The following is a 23,006-nucleotide window of genomic DNA, read 5'->3' on the forward strand; positions in this document are numbered from 1 at the left end:
CTATACGTTTTTCCTAACAAGTAACTGTTGTGCTTGGAAACAACTACCATAGTTCAGTATAGCAGCTCTAACAACAGCAATGCAATCATGTTCTGATGTATTTATTAAATCATTAGTGGTACCTGAGCAGCATCAATCTTCTTAGCAATTGCCTGCTTCGAGTTTGTCATGGCCTCCAGTTTGCGGGCTGCATTCTCCACTTTTGCAGTGAGCAAATCCAGACCTTGAGAGACCTGCTGTGCTTTCTGCATAGCCATGGGTGTCGCACCCTGCCCTCTGCCCGAGACAAAAAGAGCACCACAGATTCAGCTCAGGATTGAACAAAGCTCTTTTCTAATGATGAGGCAACAAAACCTGTTTACGAGCTTTCCCATCAATTATTGCAAGAGATACAGTATTCAATCAGGTATTTTTTTTCTGTGGGAAAACAAAAATAACTGAGGAGAAACACCACAACAAGAAGAGTTTAAAACTAATAGCATATTTTCTCATTTCCAGAACTGGACTTATAGCATCCTCAGAAGAATGAATATTTCAAGTGTCCCAAACGAAGGTTATTTGAGGGTACAGGTCCATTAAAGTACCCACGGCAAGGCCTGTTATCTCCTCATTTATAGATCGCTGCAAGTCAGTCAGAACGTGCAGGAGTGATGTCAACATACCTGAGGGAGGACAGCAAGTCCGTAAGTGAAAACAAGATGCCTCAGTTGCCTCAATCACATTGACCAAGTAGATTAAAGGTTATGGGCTGTCAGTAAAACTTCTTAAAATGGTGAAAAGGGAGCTAGCAATAAAAATTTACAGGACTGCAAAAAACAATTTGAGCACTACCACTGTTTGTTCAAATGCTTAGGAGTTAAACGCTGGATAGAAAGATAACTTCAGATACATATGCCTGAGAACATTAGTTTTGCGTAAGAAATCTCATACTTCATTCCAAAATAACCTGACTACTGGAAAGCTTTTTGAGCGTGTTAACCTTATCAAACTACTAACTTTAAAAAGACCATAGTAATTGGAAGGATGAAAAGCATGCCTCTGAGATACTAAGGTGTATTTACACAGTCAGGCCAGAATCTCAAGATATGTTTCTTTATAATCTTTTTTCTCACAGGCTGCATTGTATTTATTTACACATTAAACCAGCAAATAAACTTCTTTGTTAGTAATTCTTAGTTCTGTCTCTTGCTCCACCTCCAAATATTTCACACAATACGAAGCTGACACCAGCTGCTACCTTACAAGAAAAGCAAGAGTTTAGCCTAACTTCCAACACTCCGTGCAAATACGGGTACACAGCAGCTCTTACGTTCTCTCAGATCAATCAGCTGGAAATCCAAGATAAACTATAACCAGCTTCCCATCCATTACCACTGTTATAACTAATATACATCAGTTTAATGACTATAACCAGTGTTCCTAAATTTTGGCCTGTTTTGCGTTTATATAGCAAACTAACCACTCTTCATGGAATTAAGTTATAGAACTATTCCAAGCTTGTGTACGTATCATTGCAACACTTGCGAGCCTGGCAGTCTATGGATTTAAAGTGATGGCAGGGAATCTGTTCTTAAGGTAATTCAAAACACAGTTCTCCAGATACTTTACATTTGCTCACGTCCTGTGCTTCACAAGAGCCTTAAGTCAGAAAAGCTGCTTATTTTCATAGAATCATAGAATGGGTTGCATTGGAAGGGACCTTGAAGATCTTCTAGTTCCAACCCCCTGCCGTGGGCACCTTCCACCAGCCCAGGCTGCCCAAAGCCCTGTCCAGCTTGGCCTTGTACACTGCCAGGGATGGGGCACCCACAGCTACCGTCTCCCCAGTTTAGAGACAAGGATGCCATGCAGGACCTAAAAGCTTTATTATTATTGTAATAAATAAAAACATCCTAACTTGCATTGCTTTCTTTAATTGAAAGACACATTAACATTTAGGATAAAATATAATACCACAAGACCATTACCTATATCCCTAGTGGATCACAATTAGTAGTTTTCTGGGGGTATGAGTGTTATATTTTTAGAGGGGTGGGGAGAAGTGTTAAAACAAAATAAAGAAACCAGTGTTAGAGAACTCTAGCTTAATGATTTACTACATTGATAAGCAGCTGAAAAATTCCTTATCCTCAAAGGAAGGGTTATAGTGTTCAAATTACATGGAGTAGTTATTTCTTAGCTCATTGCCTTTATGCCTTCACAAGGGATTATCATGCTTCCTACTTTCTGGCCAAAGAACAAAAGGCCATAGTACCCAACATTAAAAATATACAGTAAATTTAAAGAGACTCATCTGCTGCCTAAAACCAAAACCCCTTAAATTCAAAACACCATTGTGAAAGAATAACCAATTTCTAATGAGGAGGCAGAAGACTGATAACAGGCTCTGGTTAAATAAAACTGTGCAAGAAACGCACATGGAGTTCAGTAGAATTTATCAGTGCCTGACAACTTCAACAACTACTGCTTGTAGTCTAACATCCCCACAAACACCTAAAAACTAGAATATTCATCTATCTTATAGTTATTGGGGTATATCCTCATTGGAGAACAGATTTAAACAGAGTTTAAAATTTCATTTCTGCCTAATTTGGAGGAAGGTTATGTGTTTGACATTAAAAAACCTCCAAATTATCTACCTGAGCAATTTTGCTCATCATATTATATAATTAAGATTTCACATATTAAAACATATTAATATTTTCAGAAAAGATTGAAGTAAAAAAAGGCAAAATACAGCTACTGGCCTGCACTCCTACAGGTGAGGGAGTGACACAACTGCAAGTTCAGAAAAACTGTTTTAACAGTACTGGAAGATTGTGTGTTAAAAGTAATAGATTTACCTTGCTCGGAGGTCTGCCAGTTGATCAGTCATCTGGCCCAGAGTTTTGCATGTTCCCAGAATCTCTCTGCGTTCTTTGCCTGCACACAGTTCTCCTGCTTTTCCAGCTTCATCAAGGATCTGCCTGATTGCCTGCTCACCAACATCACCTAAGACGCAGAGTTAGTTAGTAAAACAAGCAAGACATTCCTTGACATGTATCAGTAAACTGCTAGTCTCATCATGTCCCATCACATTAATTGCACTAGGTTCAGCCATGAAAATACATATATCACAAACTATGAGATATACACCAAATGTGATAATTACAATGTGACAATATTTCTGAAACAATACAGCATAACCTTAATGTGCATCATGTATTTGAAGTAATTTAATCATTCCGTTATCATAGCTCAGTTTCTATAAATACCTTATTTATAGAATCTGTAACTCAGGAAGAGCAACATGGCAAGATCACGTAGAGTTTACTTCAGCTGTGCATCTGACTTCATTTTGGCTAAAGAAGATGCAAGACCATTCCATTTACTTGCAACCCACCCTGATTCCATAGTAACACAGCCAGTGAAATCTGATTTGCAGCAAGTTCTACAAATATATTTGCATTTGTCCTTAGCTACTGAATTTTTAATAGTTGATTTCATGAATTGTCAGTGGTGATGACAGAAGGCTTTGAAAGTAACTTTGAGGCTTCTGGAATTGAGTGTGGCAAGGGGAATGAGGTCAGAAGTAGTATAAGCAGCAGCTCGACAGATAACAATAATTCACGTCCAACTTCTACAACTATATTATTTTGGCTTCAGTTCCAGAGAGAGTCTTTCAGACTTTCGAAGTCCAAATAGAACAGACTTATATCCGGTTCTATATGTTTTAAAGAGGCACACAAAGGTGAAAAACCTTTATGTAAGTAAAGGTGATTGTAGTTACAGTATTTGTGGCAGATTTTCATGTTAAAAATCTTATGTCGAGACTGAAAGAAAAATGCTTAAAGAGATTCTGTTAGGCAAATCTGAGGTTACACAAATTTGAAAATACAAAAGGAGGAATGTTAAGTATTAGCAACGACTGCAGTTAAATACTGATCAATGCAAGTTACAGGGTTTTGATTTTACTAGTGGGATGCAAAGAAAAACCATGTATGTTATACACAGTATATTATATAGGCAACTGAAAAGAAGCCACACTTTCCAGGTCATTAGACACAACTTGTCCATCTCCAGTACCCACAGAAAGGAATAAATACAGGCTCCTTCAGCATGATCCACTATGTATGGGTTATTAATGCTTAAAGGCAATTTTGGCTTAAGCAACACAATTATTCAGACCTGTAAAAATCAAAATACTTTGTGCTGTTGGGGTCTTTTTTTAAAATATTACCTGGAGGTGCATTCGGATCTCTCAGCCAACCTTTTGCCTGATTCATCTTTGAATCTATTAAGGCTAAAGCTCTTTTCATGGCTTCAGTGTCCTTCACAAAAGAGAAACCACCAAAATGATTCTCAAAAAAATCAAAGCACAATCAACACAGCCAAAGCAAACAGAAGTTCTATAAAGCAGAGTCTGCTTACAGAAACACACCTGTATAAGCAGCTCAAAACCCAGTTTCAAACTAGCAGGTCAAAATCACTTATTTCCAATTAAGACAGACATTTAAATTTCACTCAAAATGCAGAAAATATGCATGCAATTTTAGTGATTTTTCTATTCCTTTACTAGTGTTTTAATTGCTAAAGTCAGAGCTCTAATAAGCACACATCTTGGAGTTAGTTCAATTTTTTTTCCTTAACGTACAGCAGGGCACATAGAAAAGTTGCAACAATGAGATTAAACTTTTTTAAAAAATGAAAATTGGCCAGTGAATTTTACTACTTACTTCAGTGTAAAAGGCTGCACATCTGCATTTTTCACCTGCTCTGCTGCTTAAAGTCAAACAACTGCTGTTTGCAGAGGAACAAACTGCCAGCTAATTCCTGGAATTCTCAAATACGGAGTTTCATGTCTTAGGAGACAAACACATCTATTCACATGTGGTTGTTTTAAAGTTAGAACTTCTCTGCTGGAGCATCAGAGAAGCTGCTGCTTTTGACTATTATGCTGCTATTATCGAACACCTCTTTCACTGAAGGAGATAAAACCATCCAGTTCTCTTTTCTCTGCACACTGTTAATTGTTCATGTGTCATCTGACCACTAGAGGCCAGAAGTTTTCTATCGACGCAAAGAATAACAAGTACCTTAAGTAGAAAGTTGGGAAAAAGCCAAAATAGCTTTTTACCACACATGGTATTAAAATAATTTGAAATACATCTAACGTCCCTTGATTAGCGTACAGATGATGAAAAGAAGCCTGGCTCTTGCATTAACTGAATTGAACTGTCCATGTCCAGCTCTTACAAAAAGCCTACTAGCATCAATGGTCAGTAACTGGTACAGCACATGATATCCTGACAACATTAAAGAACTGCCACATTTTTGTGGAGTTGTTCATTCTGCATGCTTAGCCTCAAAGATACATCACTGTAAACGTTTTGGCATTTTCATTCAGACAAGTTGGTCTGTCAACTATCCATATGGTGCTGTAATTCAGCAACCAACTTTCTAAAAGGTCATGAAACACTCTGCTGGATATTTTTAAGGGCTCTTGAATCACAGCCTGAGAGAGATCACCAAAAGCAGTATCATTTTCACCTGGATGGCTGGTTCTCAAATCTAGAAACTGGGTCTCAGAGCTTGGGCCAGGACCTTCTTTGAAAAAACTTCCAAAGGGTAGGATACACAGCTAGGGGCGGGAGGTGGGCACATTGTTTTAAAAGTCATCATCTCCATAGCTTGAGAATTATGCATTTAATAGATGATGATGAGACAAGTAAATAACCACTTAAGTATTCAAATGTATGTAAAAACCTTACTAGCTATGAAGGTAGGTGTTACAGCTTTCTGTTGTTTTATATATGGGCTGACAATACTTTAGTTCGCAATGAATGGTCTACTGCAGGCCTGTCTACCCAGAAATCATCCGAAACAAAGAACTAACTGAATTTTTATTGCCTCATGTGTTGATGAGATGATAGGTGTGGGATGGTTGAGCAAACCAGTGTGTTGGGAAAACTGTCTTTGCCCCTCCCTTTCTACTAACAGGCTTTTGTGTTGTCTCAGCTGCCCACAGAGCTGCAGTTTCAGCAAAATTAGACAGAAGCCTCTGAACCTAAATTCGTCTATCAGGGGATAAGATCAAGGGCATTTTAGCTTTTACTCTCATGATTTTGTAATTGCTAGGACTTCTCAAGCAATAACAGGAGCCATCTGCCCTATCATATGAAAGCTATATAACAGGATTGCTCTGCAGTGTACAGCGTGCCCTCCTGTGTGCCTCTGCATTTGCACGGTACCATCCCTTTTTCCTATTTAAAAAAATCTGGTGAAACCCCAGTGTTAGAGGACATCTGCTCTTAGAGCATAGATTGCTCATCTTCACAGCTCTAACTACCACAGCACGGAATCCTTCTCAGCTTTAGCTTGATAAGGAGTTTTCATTGCAATGAGACAACTTTTACATAGGTAATTAGAACACATCCTTCGCTAGGTTTGTTGGCATTGCACTTTTGTTTCTGCCACAGTGGGACGGTTTGTTCTGTGTCTGGTGTCAGATACCTTGCAAGTGACAAGGGTGTAGCAATCCTGAAATGTCTGGACTTATCCACCAATTCAGGCTATTAAGCAGGAAGATAAAAGTAGAAATACTCAATTTAAACAAAACAAAGCAACTTGCTCAAGGTTTTACTGGCTTGAAGTGTCTTGATACTCCTGATTTCTGGAGCTGTTTAAACATCTTGTTCCTTCCTGAACAGCTAAATGTTTAAAATTTTACTCCCTGGGATTTGCCAGCAGAATATCAATTGCTAGTAAGAAAAAAAAAAAAAATCCTACAGCTATCCTGCAAAAAAAGTTTCATATAGAGTAATTTTATCAGTAAAAAAGCATTCTTTCCGTCCTCTCCCCACAGTTCCCCTTTTGGCAAAAGAAATTTCATTAACAAAAGCAGCAGTATTACCTTTTCAGATGAGACAAAAACTTAAGTTAATCAAGTTAAACCAATAGGGCAATGTTTTCTGAAGGGAAAAGAGCAAGCTCGTGTTTTGTAAATCAGCTCCCCAAAGCAAATAAGCACTTATTCAAGATACCTTTATGCATCACTTCTGCCACTACCAAGAATTTTGAAATTATTCAGGGAGTAGGTGGGACTGGCACTGCTTTGAGAAGGAGCAAAATAAATCCTGCACAATGCCTTGTTGAATATAAAACACAACCTCTGACTCAATTAAGTGGTCTAGCCTACTGATATCTGCATTTCATTACCGAACAAGGCAATGTTGAAGGAAACGGGCAAAGCCAGCCTTCTGGCAGAACAGATAGCTTAGTCACCATCCTGGGTTCAATGCTGCAAGATGCAAGATACTTCTCAGCTTCCTCCAACTTTAAACTCCCTCCATTTCTAGAGAAATGGAAGATGTTTGAATTGAGTGTTACTTCAAGTTTATTTAAAAACAAACACTAGGAATATACAAAGAAAGCTAAACTCCTTTGTAAAATGAGACTTTCAAGGAAAAAAGGAACAAAACTATGAACAGAAGAAATAATTGCATATTTTTTTACTTTTTTTTTCTCTCCAAGATTTTGTCAGAGATCAGTATTTGCCCAGTATTTCAATTCTAAATCAGTACACTATTTTTAAAAAAATCAGTGTTGGTGCAAACAGAGGTTATTGCAATCCATTAACAGTAATGTGCATTTCAGAGTCCTGAAAGACCAACAAAATAGTTTGCAAAAAAGCCTGCAACTCTGGCTCCAGACACTTGTTCATTCTCCACTATCCTAGGTAGATTTTGTGATACTTCAATGTATAAACAAATAAAGATAAATAATAAACATAAAATAAACTCCAACATCAACAATAGGATGTACCACACAAGTGAAAATTCAAGGCTGTACATCCCCAAGCACACCTTACTTTGCTTGGGGAAAAGCATGGGGAAAATTATCTTTCCCCTGACCGCCAGGCACAAAATGCATGCAGCAGTAATCTCAAGCAGAATTAAAGAGCTCCTCCAGCTCCGTTCCAGAAAAATGAGTAAATCAACCATTAGATACATATGCAAATAGAGGAAAAGGTCTGTGATAGGTGCCATTAGCAAATGAGTTCCTGCTTCTTCATTCCACTGCAATTTTAATCTCAAATTCTTTGTCATAACTGTTTGATTAATGCCCATTGCTACAGTTTCAAATTGTCAATTAAAATTAATTGAAAACCAAAACACAATTAAGAAGTTCTCAACTCAGAACAGAATGATGCTTTGATTATACTAGTCCACACAACATATTTATACATGATGCCTAATGACCAGTATTTTCCACTTAGAAATACTGCCAATACAGCAACTATTTTCTTAATAAAATCCTTTGTTAATCTGCCTCACTAGCAAGAGGAGTAAGCATTTCCTAAGACTAAATTGCCAGCTTTTTGCAACAGTCATTTTTTTACCACATAGATTTCCAAATTTCTTGTGTAAAATAAAACCATATTTGTATTTCATAAAATACAGGAATGCTTAAATAAAAAAATAAAACTAAATGGAAAAAATGCACATACAAAACTGATGTTTTAGGCCTAGACCCGAAGAACACAAACCATTTGAACTGAAGGAAGCCTGCTGGCGAAATACTATGGAATGGACAAAATTCCTGATTTAATAAAGCTTTCTGGGCATGCAGAAAGCTTGTTCCTGCATGACTGGACCCTTTATTTGTAGCTACAGAGACTAGTAACATAAATTAACACAAAAGCATTCAGCAAGAATGTGCCCTGAAATCTTGGGGTAACTCTAATCAGGCTCATAAAGACAGTCAATGCAGTTCAGCTTGCGGTTACCATTCTCTCAGTGACAGCCGATTCTACACAGAGCTAGACAGAGCTACTAAGACCCTTTTAAAACTCCTGCGTGTATATATGTAAGTATGGTGTCACAGCTGGCACACAGATAAAAAGTTGCACAGCACACAGTCTGCACGCAGAACAAAATCCCACATACATGCTTTCCGGGGTTTAGTACAAGGTAGATGTGTAGGGTGTGGAAGAAAGCTTACCTTCTAAAGGTGAGAAAAGGGTAAGAAACAGGAGAATAAAAACAAAGATGCATAAAGTAGTCATAATAAGGAAGTGATAGTGACAAAATAACTCAAAAGGCAAACTAAGGGTCAAGTGCCAAACAATATAGGCCAAAGTGATTTTAATGCCTAGATGACATCAACGTTAGATTTTCTGCAAGATTTCACTGGTTAATACATCCAGCTTCAGGTCTCAATGTTTTTCTTTATATATATTTACAGTTACTTGCTGCTCACAGCACTAACCATTCAGAATATCCCTTCAGCAATTTACTTCAAGGTACCCAAAAAATAGGTAGGAATTTCAGTTATGCAGCTACATTTATTTCTAAGCTCACAACAACACTTTTACGATTTTGTCTGTCAGACCTGCTTTATGGTCTCCTAGACATATCTTCGGAGGTATCACTTAAGAGCACCATTTAACTCCAGGTAAGTGGCTGCAGTCACTTAACACCGAGTTGTAAGGAACAAATACTGTCCATGTGTCAGCTTCACAGACATCATACTTAACCCAGAAAGGATGTTCAGTCTAACATATATTTATTTGAGACAAGGCAAACACTTGAAATTTACTCCCATGTCCAGACTAGAAGTCAGGCAGGTGGAAAAGGAAGCAGTGTTCAAGGAGGGACCCCCAAAAATTCACTAAAATTTCTCAACTTCAGGCCTTTTGCACAAGGAATATGACAGCAGCCTATCTTTTTAGTAGCGGCCAGGAGAAAAATCTCAAGTAATCTCACTTATGAATGCCTAGCTACAAAACTAGTTTAACATGTAGAACAATAACTTTTATACCTAACTTTGTCAAATATGGTTATATAGGGTAGCTACATATAGGGAAAAAAATCCTTCTCTGAGAGGTATACACTGTATTCCAGGATTTTCTAGTAGTGTCAAAACTAAACAATGAACAAATCTGTCTTCTGTTTGACCATTCAGTTGCAGCAAATCACTGAGCCACCTTCAAATGCCATGATCCTTTAACTTAGCTTATTGAGAGAAAGCTAATTTTGAAAGATACATTAATACAATCATCTCTGAAAATGTTCTTTGACCTTGAAGAGATTATAATCATACAAATGTTACAAAATAGATGCACAAATAGGTATTTCGACAGTCTCCAAGCATATGACACAGTAGGTAAAAATTAGACTTCTATAAACAAATGCAGGTGGGAAACGTACCTTGCTTGCCCAGGCATCTTCATCCCAGGAAGTGAGTTGTAATACACGGATTATTTCATTTATCTCAGCACTCATTTTCTCTACTGTAAAATTGCGGTTTTTCAAGGCCTCTTCTATTCCCTGGCTTTTAGAATTTTTCGTGGTTACAAAAATCTTCATAGCTGTGAAAATACCACAGATTCGAAAAAGGTACATGCAAGATACGATCCATGCTGAATCTGATCTCATACTGCATTTATGTGGAGGCAGTACATTTTTTTTTTGCATGGACTGTTTTATCTCAAAGAGATTGTAGTTGTATTTCAAGAAGCACAGTTATTTGCAACGTCAAGGCTGTTACTTTTAATAATCATAAGACATTGGAACTCCAGCTCAAAATGGACAGCAATTCAGAGTGATATGAAAAATTAAAGCCAAAAATACCTGAAATAAGTACTGGCAATAGCTCCTTCACGGTATTCATGGAGTTTACCAGCATAACCCTGTGTTCCTGATGAGTTAATTCCTGTTGTCTCTCATCAATCATTTTGGCCATCTTTGTCATTCCTAAAGATTAAAGTAATTTAACATAGTCATAAATAAAGAAATGTAATATTAAGTCTAATTTGCAACAGTTGAGCTTTCTCTAAACAAGAACAAAGTGTAGTGAGTTATGACAACTATACTGAAGTTTAAAACAATTTTTATATTAGTAGCTGTTACTTAAAACACATTCCAGATGCTTCAGAGAAACCACTGATTCAAAACCTAGCCACTATGCAAAGCAGAACGGTCTCCTCAAAATTCTTGATTTAAAATCTCAGCAATAGAATAGGAAAATACCTGAAATGACTGCTTTAGGACATGAAGTCACTTCATGAACTCTGAAAGCTAATGTGTTTTTTTTCCTTATCTAATAAGACTTGATCCAAGACTTCAGTGTGAATGGCAGAAAAAGGAAACATCAGGGTCTTGTTTGCCTTGAGGTTCTACCATAATTCAAGAATTGTATCTACTTATATTTCAGTTCTACTAGAAATATTTCAGTGCTCTAGAAGTGTGGAAAGAATACAATTTATTCTAGAGCAAATCTGTTTTCAATAGCTAAGACTTGTGAGGTTTACCACACAGCACATGTGGAAACTTCAGACACAGCTTCATAAAAATTTAAGCTGATTTAAATTGCTGCTGCTGTGGTCCTACTCTCTCTGCTACAGGGGACAAAATTGGAAGAAAGATCTATACTCTTTGGCTGAATAACTTTTCTGCTGGTTAGCATCTTAGGCGTCTCAATATAAGAAAAAGGGTAAATGAGCTTTAATGGCAACACTGAAAAGTAGTAGAATCCCGGTATGTATGTCCTCTGAACCACCTTTCCTTTCAAATGACAAAAGCCTAAATAAGTAATCATGTTCTCCTCTCTACTTCCAACATAAAACCTATAAGCAGCTTGTTGATTTTAAGTGTACATACTCATAATCCTGTTATTTATATAGAGCTCACATTAACAGTTATGTTCAGATGTCCATTGATATAGTTGAAGGGAACAGGGACTACAGGCATAAAAAGTTTTGTGGGCCTGGGCTGAAAGTGTTGAGCAAACGAGCTACAGGTTAGCTCAGGCAAAGACAGTGCTTCTGGAGCATGCCAGAAGCACAAGACTAGCTACTTATTCACAACAGCAGAATCTAGAAAAGATTATTTGCAATTAAGGTACAAGCCTACGTTTCACTCAGAAATTAAGACACTTGCCCATCACCTGTTACCTCTATCGTATGCATGTAATAGCAAATTATGTCTGTAAGGTTCAATGAAAGCCAAATAAAGCAGTCTGAAGTTTGGGGAAACTTCCATTGTAAAGACACAGAAGACAATAACCACAGAGAAACTGGATTTGTATATACCAAATCAAAGAAAAAGTTTCATGGAAAGAGAAGATTGCCCTTTTGGCTTCATCTTTTCCTATTCAAAATGAGGCAAATTCTATTTAGTTGAAGGTAACTCCCCATGGGACAAAAAAAAAGTTTGTTTAGAGAACACTATACCTTCATACAGAACTTAAAAGTTTTTCACATCTAGAAACAAGGTAAAGTGTACATATGTCAAAAACAGGATGAGCTGCTAGTCATTTAATTTATGAGCTATTCTTACACTAGATATTTATTCTTATTTATATATACAAAGTACTAATGAGGTTCCTTCTCTGTTTATAGAAGCATTCTTTAGTTCAGTGTCACATTAATTCCAACATCTTCCTACAATACCACCACAACATCTAGATTTCATACATTGCTTTTGTTAAGTACCTGAACTACTTTATGCTTGCTGAAACTAAAGCATTTGGAGTAGCAGATGACAGAGATTAATGGTAGGTTTCCTCTGTAGCAACCCAGTACTTCACTTAATTTCCACCAGTGAAAGTGTGAGTTAACACAGTGTAGTAACAAGTAGTGAAGAAGCATCAAATAAGGAACAAAAAGAACCGTAGTACCTGGGCTTTTGTATTATACTGTAAGACAGCTATTTCTACAACCTCATTAAGATGCTATTATGACACATAGCTTTGCCTACTCCAAGAAATTCCTGCTAGGCCTAACCATCTCACTTAGTACAGATGTTTTATCAGCTTAATGGACTTTATAGCTGTGAGCACTTAATTACACAGCTTTTTTAGTTTGTTTTACTCTTACTAACGCATGCTTACTTCCCTCATATAATATAGTGTAGCAAAAGCACAGTGCACATCATATCTGTGTAGTATTTACCCACATCTTGATTCATCTACATTCTTAAAGAGAGAATGTGAATCAGAAAATAGTCACCATTCACACTGTAGCTTAAAACTCTTTCCAACAGATGCATTCAAAGCAACTGCTTTATCACTGTCCCAACACTTGAAACTTGGGTGAGGAAGGTGCTGGGGGGGGTGGGGGGGAAAGGTAGTGGAAAAGACTATACTTAGTATGTTTATGATAGGCTGTAGCAAATCAAACCTGGCCCTAGATTCTTTGTGTATGTCACCAAATCCTCCATAGTCTCTACTACTTCCGCCACAGTCAGATATTCCAATATTCCTTTGCAGACACGGATGATTTTACGGACCTAAAAGAGGAACATTCCATCATTTGTTAGATGAAGCCAAGTTACACTTGAATTAGAAATGCAAGCCTGTTATTAGAATGGAATACATACAGCATTTGCTAACGTGACGTACAGGCCAATCACAAAGGTCTGGGATACTGATTAAGTTACCCAAAATGTCATTACTCAACAGTGCTGTATTGACAAAGGTAGTATTTAATCAGCATTCTATTACTCAGAAATGCAAAATCCTGCTTCCAGTGTTTTCACTTTGTATGTTAAATGAAAGATAGCATTGGGAAAATAGGTTATAAGGAAGTGCGTTTCAGTGTGCTGGTATGCTTTTTCATTTCAAAGTTTTTCATTGCAATTTCATCAGTAAAGAATATTTAACTTAAATCACAAACCAACACGACATAGAAAACAGACTCCAAGCTTTCAGAGGAAGTATTATTCACCATACAGCTGTACATATGGATAAAGCATTATACAGCATTCCAGTGGGAAAGGTAGTTCCAACATCTTAAGCTTTCCAGAAAAATCTGTGAAGACTGTGCTTTATTTACCTCTAGACATCTGCTTCAGCTTAACTTTTTCAGTTCATACTTGATTCCAAAACAGAGTTCTCTGTCAGTTAATCTTTTAATCTCCTGAACAGCATTATTTCTGAGAACACCACATACAATTCTTATTGAAGAATGAGTTAATTACCATTTAATTTGTATCAACCACATGCAGTGTTCAGTCCCTAGAACAGATCATAGTTTCCTCTAAAACTCATTTCAGTTCTGTCCCAATGTTAGTTATCTTGAAACATGGTAGGACAGAGACATGCCAACTTTTGTGTTTGTGAGAAGTCAATCATTCCACACCAGTGTTTTTCTTTCAGTTAACATGCAGTTGTCAGACTAGTTCAATAAACCATTAACTCCATGGAAGTCAACACATTTCCTAAACACTGGAAGCAGGGAGATTAAAAGCTATTAACTTCCTTGCAATTCTGTCCCATAACACTTTGTAGTATCTATTAAAAAACACTTAAAGCAATGAGAATCACAAGCGCAACAGAGAAACCCTAGCATTCTCCTCATTTCAGAGGGACATGCTAACAGCACCATAAGCCGATTAAATGAGAGACAAGGATCCATGTTAGACTACTCAGAACTAGAGGAAAAGCAACACAATTTCATAGATTAACAGATTGTTGCATGGGTACAGTTTAGAATTAACATCAGCTTTTCTAACAGTGTGAGTTTCATTTCCTTATAGTAGCATGATATTTAGAAACAAGCAAGACTCCACACTCTCAGAAAGACGATTACAAGAGCAAGACTTGTAGCAAAGAAATGTTTTCAAAATGTTTTCAAAAGACACACAAAACCTCTCTTTTAAGTTTCCTTGCAACTCTGGCATTTTTGTCCATCTGAGGATGGGCAAACAGCACCTCAGAGCCACTTTTTGGCTTGTGCAGCAGACAAAATGTAGCAACTGTTAACATCTAACAGAACACATCTTCTGGCTGACCAGCCAGACAGTCCAAGTTTGTATTACCTCCCATGCCCCAAAGCCAATTAAACTGCCAAAGCTAATGAGTCAGACAGACATGTTCGGCAGTAGCCTAGGGCTTTTCAGTGAAGGGATACAGAGAATATAAAGATTAGTAATGGGTATGGTGAAGGGAATACAGGAAAGTGTAAGGAAGATCTAAGACAGGGTTGATGGGATCTGGCCTTTTTAAAGAACAATCACAAACAATGCCTAAACATTATGTCAAACAAAGATGCTCTTAACAAAACAGCAAAAAGCCTGAGCTCCTTCTGACAGAAAGCAATGCAAAATATGCTTCCAATCAAGCTGAAACCACCAAACCCACATTCATCTACTCAATAGTTGAGATTAGCTAATTCTGTTATATGGATATTTGAATTTATAATACTATTGCGCAGATATCTATGTCAGTCATGTTGGGATTCCTACCTCTGCTTCATCAAATGTCAAAAGTAAGTCTGACGTTCCAGAAAGAATGCCTCTTGATCCATCAATTAGATAGTCACGAGCTGGTACTGAATAAGGATCTGCTTGCAGCATCTGGGCTGCCCGAACAAGTTTGGTGCAGGCGTTCTCCACTCTGTGGAAAGTCATCAGACAAAACTTGATTATTTTCGGTCTGTACGACAACACGCTTGAGAAAATGCTGGATTTGTTTTCAACTTTCCTACTTAAAGCACTGCAAGCAAGCGGATCATTCCACACCTTTACAGTTTAAAAAGCAAGAGTATTCATTGCACGTGTTTTAACAAGAAAGTAACCAGCAATTGTATGACACAGTTTTTCAGAAATCATGCCATCTTCCAGTGCAGGGAATGTTTAAAGCATCCCACGTGCAGCAGTCAATACAGTGTCATTAGGGAGAGGTCCCAAGACAGCAAAATACCTTTCATTCTTAATGACAAGGACAGGGGAAAAAACAATTATTCTTTTAGGACTTCACAATCGAAGTACTTGCTAACCTTTATCAGCCTTATATTTCCATTGTCATTCAATAAGCAATTGCTATTAATAAATATTAAATGATAGCTATGCATTAAGACAAAGGAACATAGTATTAAGAAAACCAAGACACTGTGCCCTGTTCATTGAAGCTGTAGTCCAGTTCTTCAGAGTATTAAAACTCATGACAGAAACAGCATTTTAAATAGCCACACGATTCAGTGATAAGGTATAAACTTTAAATGCAGCTTGCACTTTCAGGCTTAAAAAAGGGAGTTTTGCAAGACATTACACTATGCAATTACAGTAACACAGAAGGTACTATGATAAACAAATGAGCTTTAAAATTAGTCCATCAAGCCATTTAACACAACAATTTTAAAATACCAAGAACTGGAACACTGAAAAGCTTCTGGTTTTGTTCTTTTGTTGTAATTGCTTCATGATAGCTTAGAGAAATACAAAATTCAGACTTCACTTCCACGTTAGCTATGCTACTCGTGACTGTACTTACTGACCTCACTGTGACTTGCCTCTGACAGAATGTAAGTGCAGTCTAATACATAGGCTCTATGCATGAGTGCCACGTGCTCATTCAAGTTACACTAGGTTCTGACAAACATTAAAACCTTTTATTAAAGCAATACTGTCTAGCCCATTTTCTACTGACCACTTGGACACACTCTTTTACCATACTTTCAGTTAAGTACTATTGGTAAGTTAGTTACCACATTTTCTCCCTTATGTTCCTTATTAACACAAATGGCAGAACTTAATGGTTACATCTAAATTTAACTATGTTAGAAATAAGACACGTATTACAGGAAAACATTATTGTTACTCAGAAAGTGAAGTTTTCAGCTAATGGCTCCCTAGAGTAGAACGAATTGGGCCATCTGACCCTATCATAACCTGCTCTTTAGTGAGACATCTGCTCAGCACATCAGATGGTGGTAACTCATAACTGAGTAAGAAAATACAGGAGAACTTCAAGCAGAAAGTGGGAATGGTCTGCTCATTACTATGCAGTGTACTTAGTTGTATTATCAAAGTCAACTGACTTCACCAAATTAGATTTCCGTGCTTGCTTCTCAATTTTATTCTTTTCAACTCTGCCAAGAAAGGGATTAAACAAATCACCTGTTCAGCCAGCTCAGAGCTATAGGCTCAGAAATACTTAATTTCCTCCAGTTCACTTTCATGGTCATCTGTTTAATACTAATAATTATCTCAAGGCTGGCTTTTTCATTTGTAAAGAAGGGAATTAACATAAATGTGTATTACCCCAGAAATCTCTGTAATTAACAAAAATAAAGTTTCTAAAGATTCAGCATTTTCTTTAACAGTTTTTAGAGTTTGCTCTGAGAGGCAAACTTGCATTTTACTTGTACACTGCCCATTTTGTATAAATTTCCCAAGGCATTTGAAAGACATCAGGAGTGTGCACTACGTACAAAAAAGCAGAGTAGTGTTTAAAAACCAGGCACACTCCATCCTCTGCAAAACGTACATGCTAGGAAACAAAAGATCAGATTTTTGGGAAAAAAGTAATTCAATTACATAAATTAAAAAAAAAACAACAATCACCAAACCATATCAAAAAACACTAAAAATATTGACTGCAATGAACTGCTTGGTCTATCACAAGAATCAAAAGTCTTGAATAGAAGTTCATTGCTATCATGTATTTTCTTCCTTGTATTATATCACAAGCTAAAAAAATCCCACGTTTATAAAAAAAATATTTTTTTGAGCCATGATTACAATAAAGCTATGTTAACACCAGCCAAATTCTTTGTGGAGAAGACAAAGGTCATGATATTTCCAACCATACTACTTTTGGTCGTCAGTCAGCTTCATTCCTGTTAGTGTGTTCCTTATGAAATGCGAGGAAAACACTGAAGCTTATGCTTAGCTACCGTTTTAGGTTTTCAGACTGACTTCTACTTTTCCCAGAGCTGCCTGCCCAAAAACACCAGACCATGCCTTTGATGCTTGAACAGTGCTCATTTCAGTTTCTAATCGCTTAAGTTGTAGTGACTTTACTCACTACAGTTTAGATCACTTGCAGTTCTAGAAATACAAATTAAAAGCAAATATTGTACATTAACGTCAATTTGTTAATACAATTACCAGCAACGCAGCCCCAGCTTGGCTACCAAAATGATGTTAATATAGACGAGCATTACTGCTTGATTTGTTAAATGGGTTTGTGTGTGCAAGTTAAACACAGACAAATTCTCAGTGTAAACAAATAGGGTTTTACTCTGTTCTTTGCCTAGAGATTTTTCCTTCCTTACAAAAGAAGTAGAACAAGTAATATGAACACACTGCAAAACATCTGATGTAAATTATATGCATTACTCATACTCCCTGGTGATTAAGACAATTTAGATAAAGAACTGCATTTTTTAACTCTAGGTCAATAGTTCCAACGTGGTTTATGTCAGTAGCAAGCAAAGGGATGCATGATAGCTTCTCAGAAGCCAAAAAACTATTTTGCTGCACAATCACACTCCTACCAAAAAACTTCTACAGATTACCATCATACATGCTCATTATGAAACCTCAGCACTAGGCTTAGGACAAGCCAAACCCCAAGTCTTTAAAAAGAATAAACAGATCTTCTCCCTCATCCTCCACCAGTGGTTCTGTCAAGACTGGTGGTCCTCTTGAATGCAGTAAATACCATCAGGAAATGCAGTGCTAGTGCATGCGCACTGCTCCTTACCCCATCATTCACGTGCCAGTACAAATTCTGCTGGAGCACCCCCTTAAAGAGCAATGCCAGTTCCCAAACAGTTTAGAAACAAAAATCCCTCCTCTCAGGAAAGAGAAGAGGAAAAAACCACACCACCCTCATCCGTTTCACTTCCTGCATCCAAATCCTGTCCTTCAACACTGGAAAAGGTGAGAATCCCTTAGCTCACCTGTGACTGTCACTTGTCCCTACAACAAAGGTATCGGTGAGAACACACTCCATAGTACTAACAAGGAACTGTCAACATATAGTAGTTTATTTAGATATAAACTCCAGATACACAAACCCCAACAAATACAATTCATAAAAGGCCACTGAATACTCCTAATTCACGTTATTGCATCTAGAATAGTAAGCGCTATGTGAAGTAGGTTACGTTACTGTAACAGGTAGCTTTGTTTCCCATTTTTCATTATGTCACAATAAAAGCAGTCATGAATTGCTGCAGGAAAAATTTATTGCACCCAGCATGAAGTGGTACTATTCAGCAGCGCTTGTATTACATTTCTACAGTAATTTAACTGTTTCAGTCTCCACAAACTGCTAAGTGTTGATCAAAGGCTGGATGCAGACAGCAATTAAAAAACATCTCTTTTCCTTCATCCCTTACTTGTCTAGGTGAAGAAGAAGAAGCTGGAATTTAACGAAAACCTCCACACGTCCTAGAAAATTAGCACAATCAAAGTTATATGTTTATATACAACTCATGAAGAGGCAAGAAAAAAGCTGTGGTCTCATTTCAATACATAAACACTCCCCTCAAAAAAAAAAAAAAAAATTAAAAGAAAAAATCAACCCCCTCTACAGCCAAACAAGATCACACACCAGGAAGACAGCATAATAAATACTGCAAGGATTGTTTCAAAGGCCCCATTTAGCTCAGTATCCTGCCTCCAAAAGTAGCTGCAAGTAGATGCCTGAACGAAGTTAAGCACAGAATAAGCATTTATCATACTTCCTCTGGGCGCTCTCCCATCCTTCAACTGTTTTCAGTTCTTGGGATTTCCTGCAGCTTGTCTATTTGATAACCCACAATGGATTCCTCTAAGTGCTTATCTATTAACCTCCAAACCTATATAAAGAATTTCAACAGTACGTGACTTGCTGTGCAAAGCAGCTCTCCCTATTGGTTTACAAACTATTAGCTTAAAGCAATGCCCCCAAGTTCTTGCACAGCAAAAGAAGTACCAATCCCCATCTCCTCCATGCTACTCATACTTCCTTAGACCTTTGTCAGGGCTTCAGGTCCCCCCGTCACCTTTCCCAGGCTGAAGAGTTCTAGCCTACTTAAGCTTTGCCTTATACAGAAGCAATTCCATACCTTTGTTCTCAAAGTCCTTCCATGAGCTTTTTCCAGTTCTACTAAAGCCTTTCTAAAATTTAGGGACCTCAAGTGCATGCAGTATTCAAGCTACAGGAGCAAAAAATAGTGACATGTTGGTCTCGTCCTTTGCTAATAAACCTAATTTTCATTTACTTTTTGACCACTACTGAGCATATAATGGATGCTCTCACCAATATATCACAGCTCCAAGACCTTGCTCACTATTGGTAACAGTCATTTCAGAGTCAATCATCCTATTTAATACTAGACTTGCTGCTCTCCCATAGGTTCATTATTTCAAACTTTCAAAATAATTTAATTCACATTTGATATCCAGTCACTCAGTTTAATAAGGTCCTGCTGTAATTTCTCAGTCACCCATTAATCTCACTGCCCTGTGTAAGACTTCAAGTTCTCAGCAAGTACTTTTGCCTCATAGCTCATCCTCATTTCCAGGGAGTTTGTGAACATGGTGAAAAGCACAATCCTAGCAGAGACCTGTACAGTCCTACTGCCTACCTCCTACTATTGTCAGGGTTAACCCAAGGAATTTTTCCTTCCACTAATAAGAACGAACCCTTCTTACTACCCTGTGGCTACTTAATTTTCCTAAAAGCCTTCAGACTTTGCCAAAAAGTTTAGAAACCTGTGTATACTGTATCACCCCTATCCCCGTTATGGTATTCCTAACACCAACAAATTTATAAGGCAGAATTTCCCTCCATGGAAACGCTGTCAATTCACCCAAAACAAAGCATTGGCATTTGGGATCTGTTAATTCTCTTCTCTAGTATAGAATGTCTAGTGATTTGCTCAAAAGGTATGTCAGACCTATAAAGCTCTTGTTCCTCAGAGTCCCCTAGAAAGTTTCCCAATCAGTAGCACCATCTTGACTGACATACTGGGTGGTCTCAAGTGGGTAACTGTACCTCACTAAATTTAGCTATTTCATTCTGTGACTCTTACACTAGTAGTGCCTGGTCCTAGGCATTATTTTTGTTAATTCATGTTGTTAGTGTACAATGCAACAAAGGAAATACTTTTTTACTGCCTAACAAATTTACTTTTAGACATAATCTCTGTTTTCCATTTTAGCATTTTGTTAGTTGCCTCGATGCTTTCTTGTTCTGAGTATGTGCCTGTTCCGTGGTGCTGGATCTAGCTCAGCCCTGAGTGCTGTGCTTGTACTGCTAACTGGAAAGGTGGAGATAACACACCTGTGTTTTGACTACTGCTAAACAGTGTTCTCACAGCATCAAGGCTATCTCTCCACCCCCAAACCAGTAAGCTGGATGGGATATTCCATACCATATGACATATGGCCAGATGTAAAAACTAAGAGAAAGAAGAGGAAAGGGGGCATTCTTCATTTACATTTGTCTTCCAGAGCAACTGCTACACACACACTGAAGCTCTGCTTCCTGGGAAGTAGCCAAACAACACCTGCTGATGGGAAGTAGAGAGTAACATCTTTTGTTCTCCTTTGCTTCCGTGCATGTGACTTTTGCCATTGCTTCATTAAACTGCCTTTATCTTGACCCACAAGGGTTTTTTTCATCTTACTTTCTCCCACCACCACCACCACTCTGCAGAGGAGGGGAACAATAGTGCAGCTTGGTGAACACCTAGCATCCAGCCAAAGTCAACCCATCAAATGTGTTTGGGAATACAGTAAAATATCCAGTCATTCTGTACACATTGGACAACACTAATGAAGTCACTACATTTAGTAGGTTGTAGGACAAAGTCACTTCAATGAAAGTTTGTCAGTTGGCAGTAAGAAGCTTGGCAAGTCATGCATCACTACTTGTTGTGGAATTAAGACTTCAGACAGCAGCAGGAGAAAGTCAGTTGTCCTTGACACAGAGCCATGGAATTAAGTGTCAGTCACCACTCCTCAAATGTCTTAGATTTCCAGGCAGTTATATCATGCAGCAGCTGCCTATACTAACAAATTCACACTGTTCCACCAACCAAGTAAATAGAAAAAAAGATTGATCATGTTATTTCTGACACCATTGGACAAAACTACAAGAGCACACAGGTAAGTACCACTGTTAATCTGATTTTTTATTTATTTTTTTTTTTTTTTTTAGAGGAACACATACTCTAGATATGTACCTGTGTATACAAAATATAACAGGAAAACTCACTGCTGCCAGAAAGGTCATTCCTGACAAAGGTCAGCCTCAAGACCCAAAAGAGCTATTGTAACAACAGTATTTTTTAATCTGTACAGCAGAAATTAGTAACAATGATCTATCATTGGAACATGTTTAATGTACCTACAATAGAAGGTTTACAATAAAATGAGTTTACTTGATAAATGCTGGTGGCATATCCCTTTTCAAGATCTGGTCTTCTGTTGTCTGCACAGTCTCTTTTCCAACCTGCAGGAGAAAGAAATCATACTTAAGAATTTCACTGCAAAGCCTAGATGAAAACAAATAGCAATTAAAAATTGATTTGTACTAATTCCTTTTGCTGGGTTTGCTTTGCTGCATATATTTTTCAGACCACCGTATATTGTGGTTAATCTACCTTTATCTAGCTTCAGAAATCATACACTGTTTCCTGCCAACATGTCTACTAAATTAACTGGGGGATACACACACTTTTCCCTCTTCCCACTCTCCCCAGAAGCAATATATTTGTCTGCTGCACTTAGTTGTAAAAACTTAAGTACTGTGAACTCTGTAGGCTTCCTTCCTCCCTAATCCCCACCAGTCAAAAATAGTGTTCCAAGTTAAAAAAAAATTACCCCCATTTTTCTATTCAATAGTCTATCAGAAATATATAGTTAAATACTGAGAACACACCCCACATCCACAGCATCCTCTAGGCAAAAATAATTATACAGAAGCTAATAAAGGAAGAGATAGAGTTAGATCTGGAGTTTTCTATGCACTAGCTCTTCTGTTACACAATAGAAGTCTTTTATAATTGGCAGTGGCTCTCTGAACTGTGAGATCACTAACTTGACAAAATATTTCCAGCTCCTTTGTTCACTGTACTTTCTAGCTGAATAAGCTATTCAGGAAGGCATCACAAAGCAGAAGGTCTTTAACCCAGACACTAGCTTGTGTTAAGAGCTGCCAGGCCTGCTCAAGCTAGACAAGATAGCCCTGAAAAATCCCTATCAGCTGGTATTTAAAGCTTTTCTGGTTCTGGACGTAAGTTG

The 23,006-nt window shown here is 37.6% G+C and overlaps 1 protein-coding gene across 2 annotated transcripts in view; it reads right to left on the reverse strand.

Moving 5' to 3' along the window:
- The window catches only part of VCL (vinculin), a 60,758-nt gene that overhangs the window by 17,763 nt on the left and 19,989 nt on the right, over window positions 1-23,006 (reverse strand). For both annotated transcript variants that reach the window (XM_080401206.1, XM_080401205.1), the window contains exons 2-9: window positions 22,145-22,215; window positions 15,228-15,378; window positions 13,163-13,271; window positions 10,614-10,736; window positions 10,191-10,351; window positions 4,220-4,310; window positions 2,844-2,991; window positions 123-276 (exon numbers count right to left, since the gene is read on the reverse strand). In XM_080401206.1, the coding sequence (XP_080257332.1) occupies window positions 123-276; window positions 2,844-2,991; window positions 4,220-4,310; window positions 10,191-10,351; window positions 10,614-10,736; window positions 13,163-13,271; window positions 15,228-15,378; window positions 22,145-22,215 (1,008 nt within the window). The remainder of the gene's footprint in view (window positions 1-122; window positions 277-2,843; window positions 2,992-4,219; window positions 4,311-10,190; window positions 10,352-10,613; window positions 10,737-13,162; window positions 13,272-15,227; window positions 15,379-22,144; window positions 22,216-23,006) is intronic.

This window comes from Falco punctatus (assembly GCF_963210335.1).
Source record: "Falco punctatus genome assembly, chromosome: 9".
Taxonomy (NCBI): Eukaryota; Metazoa; Chordata; class Aves; order Falconiformes; family Falconidae; genus Falco; species Falco punctatus.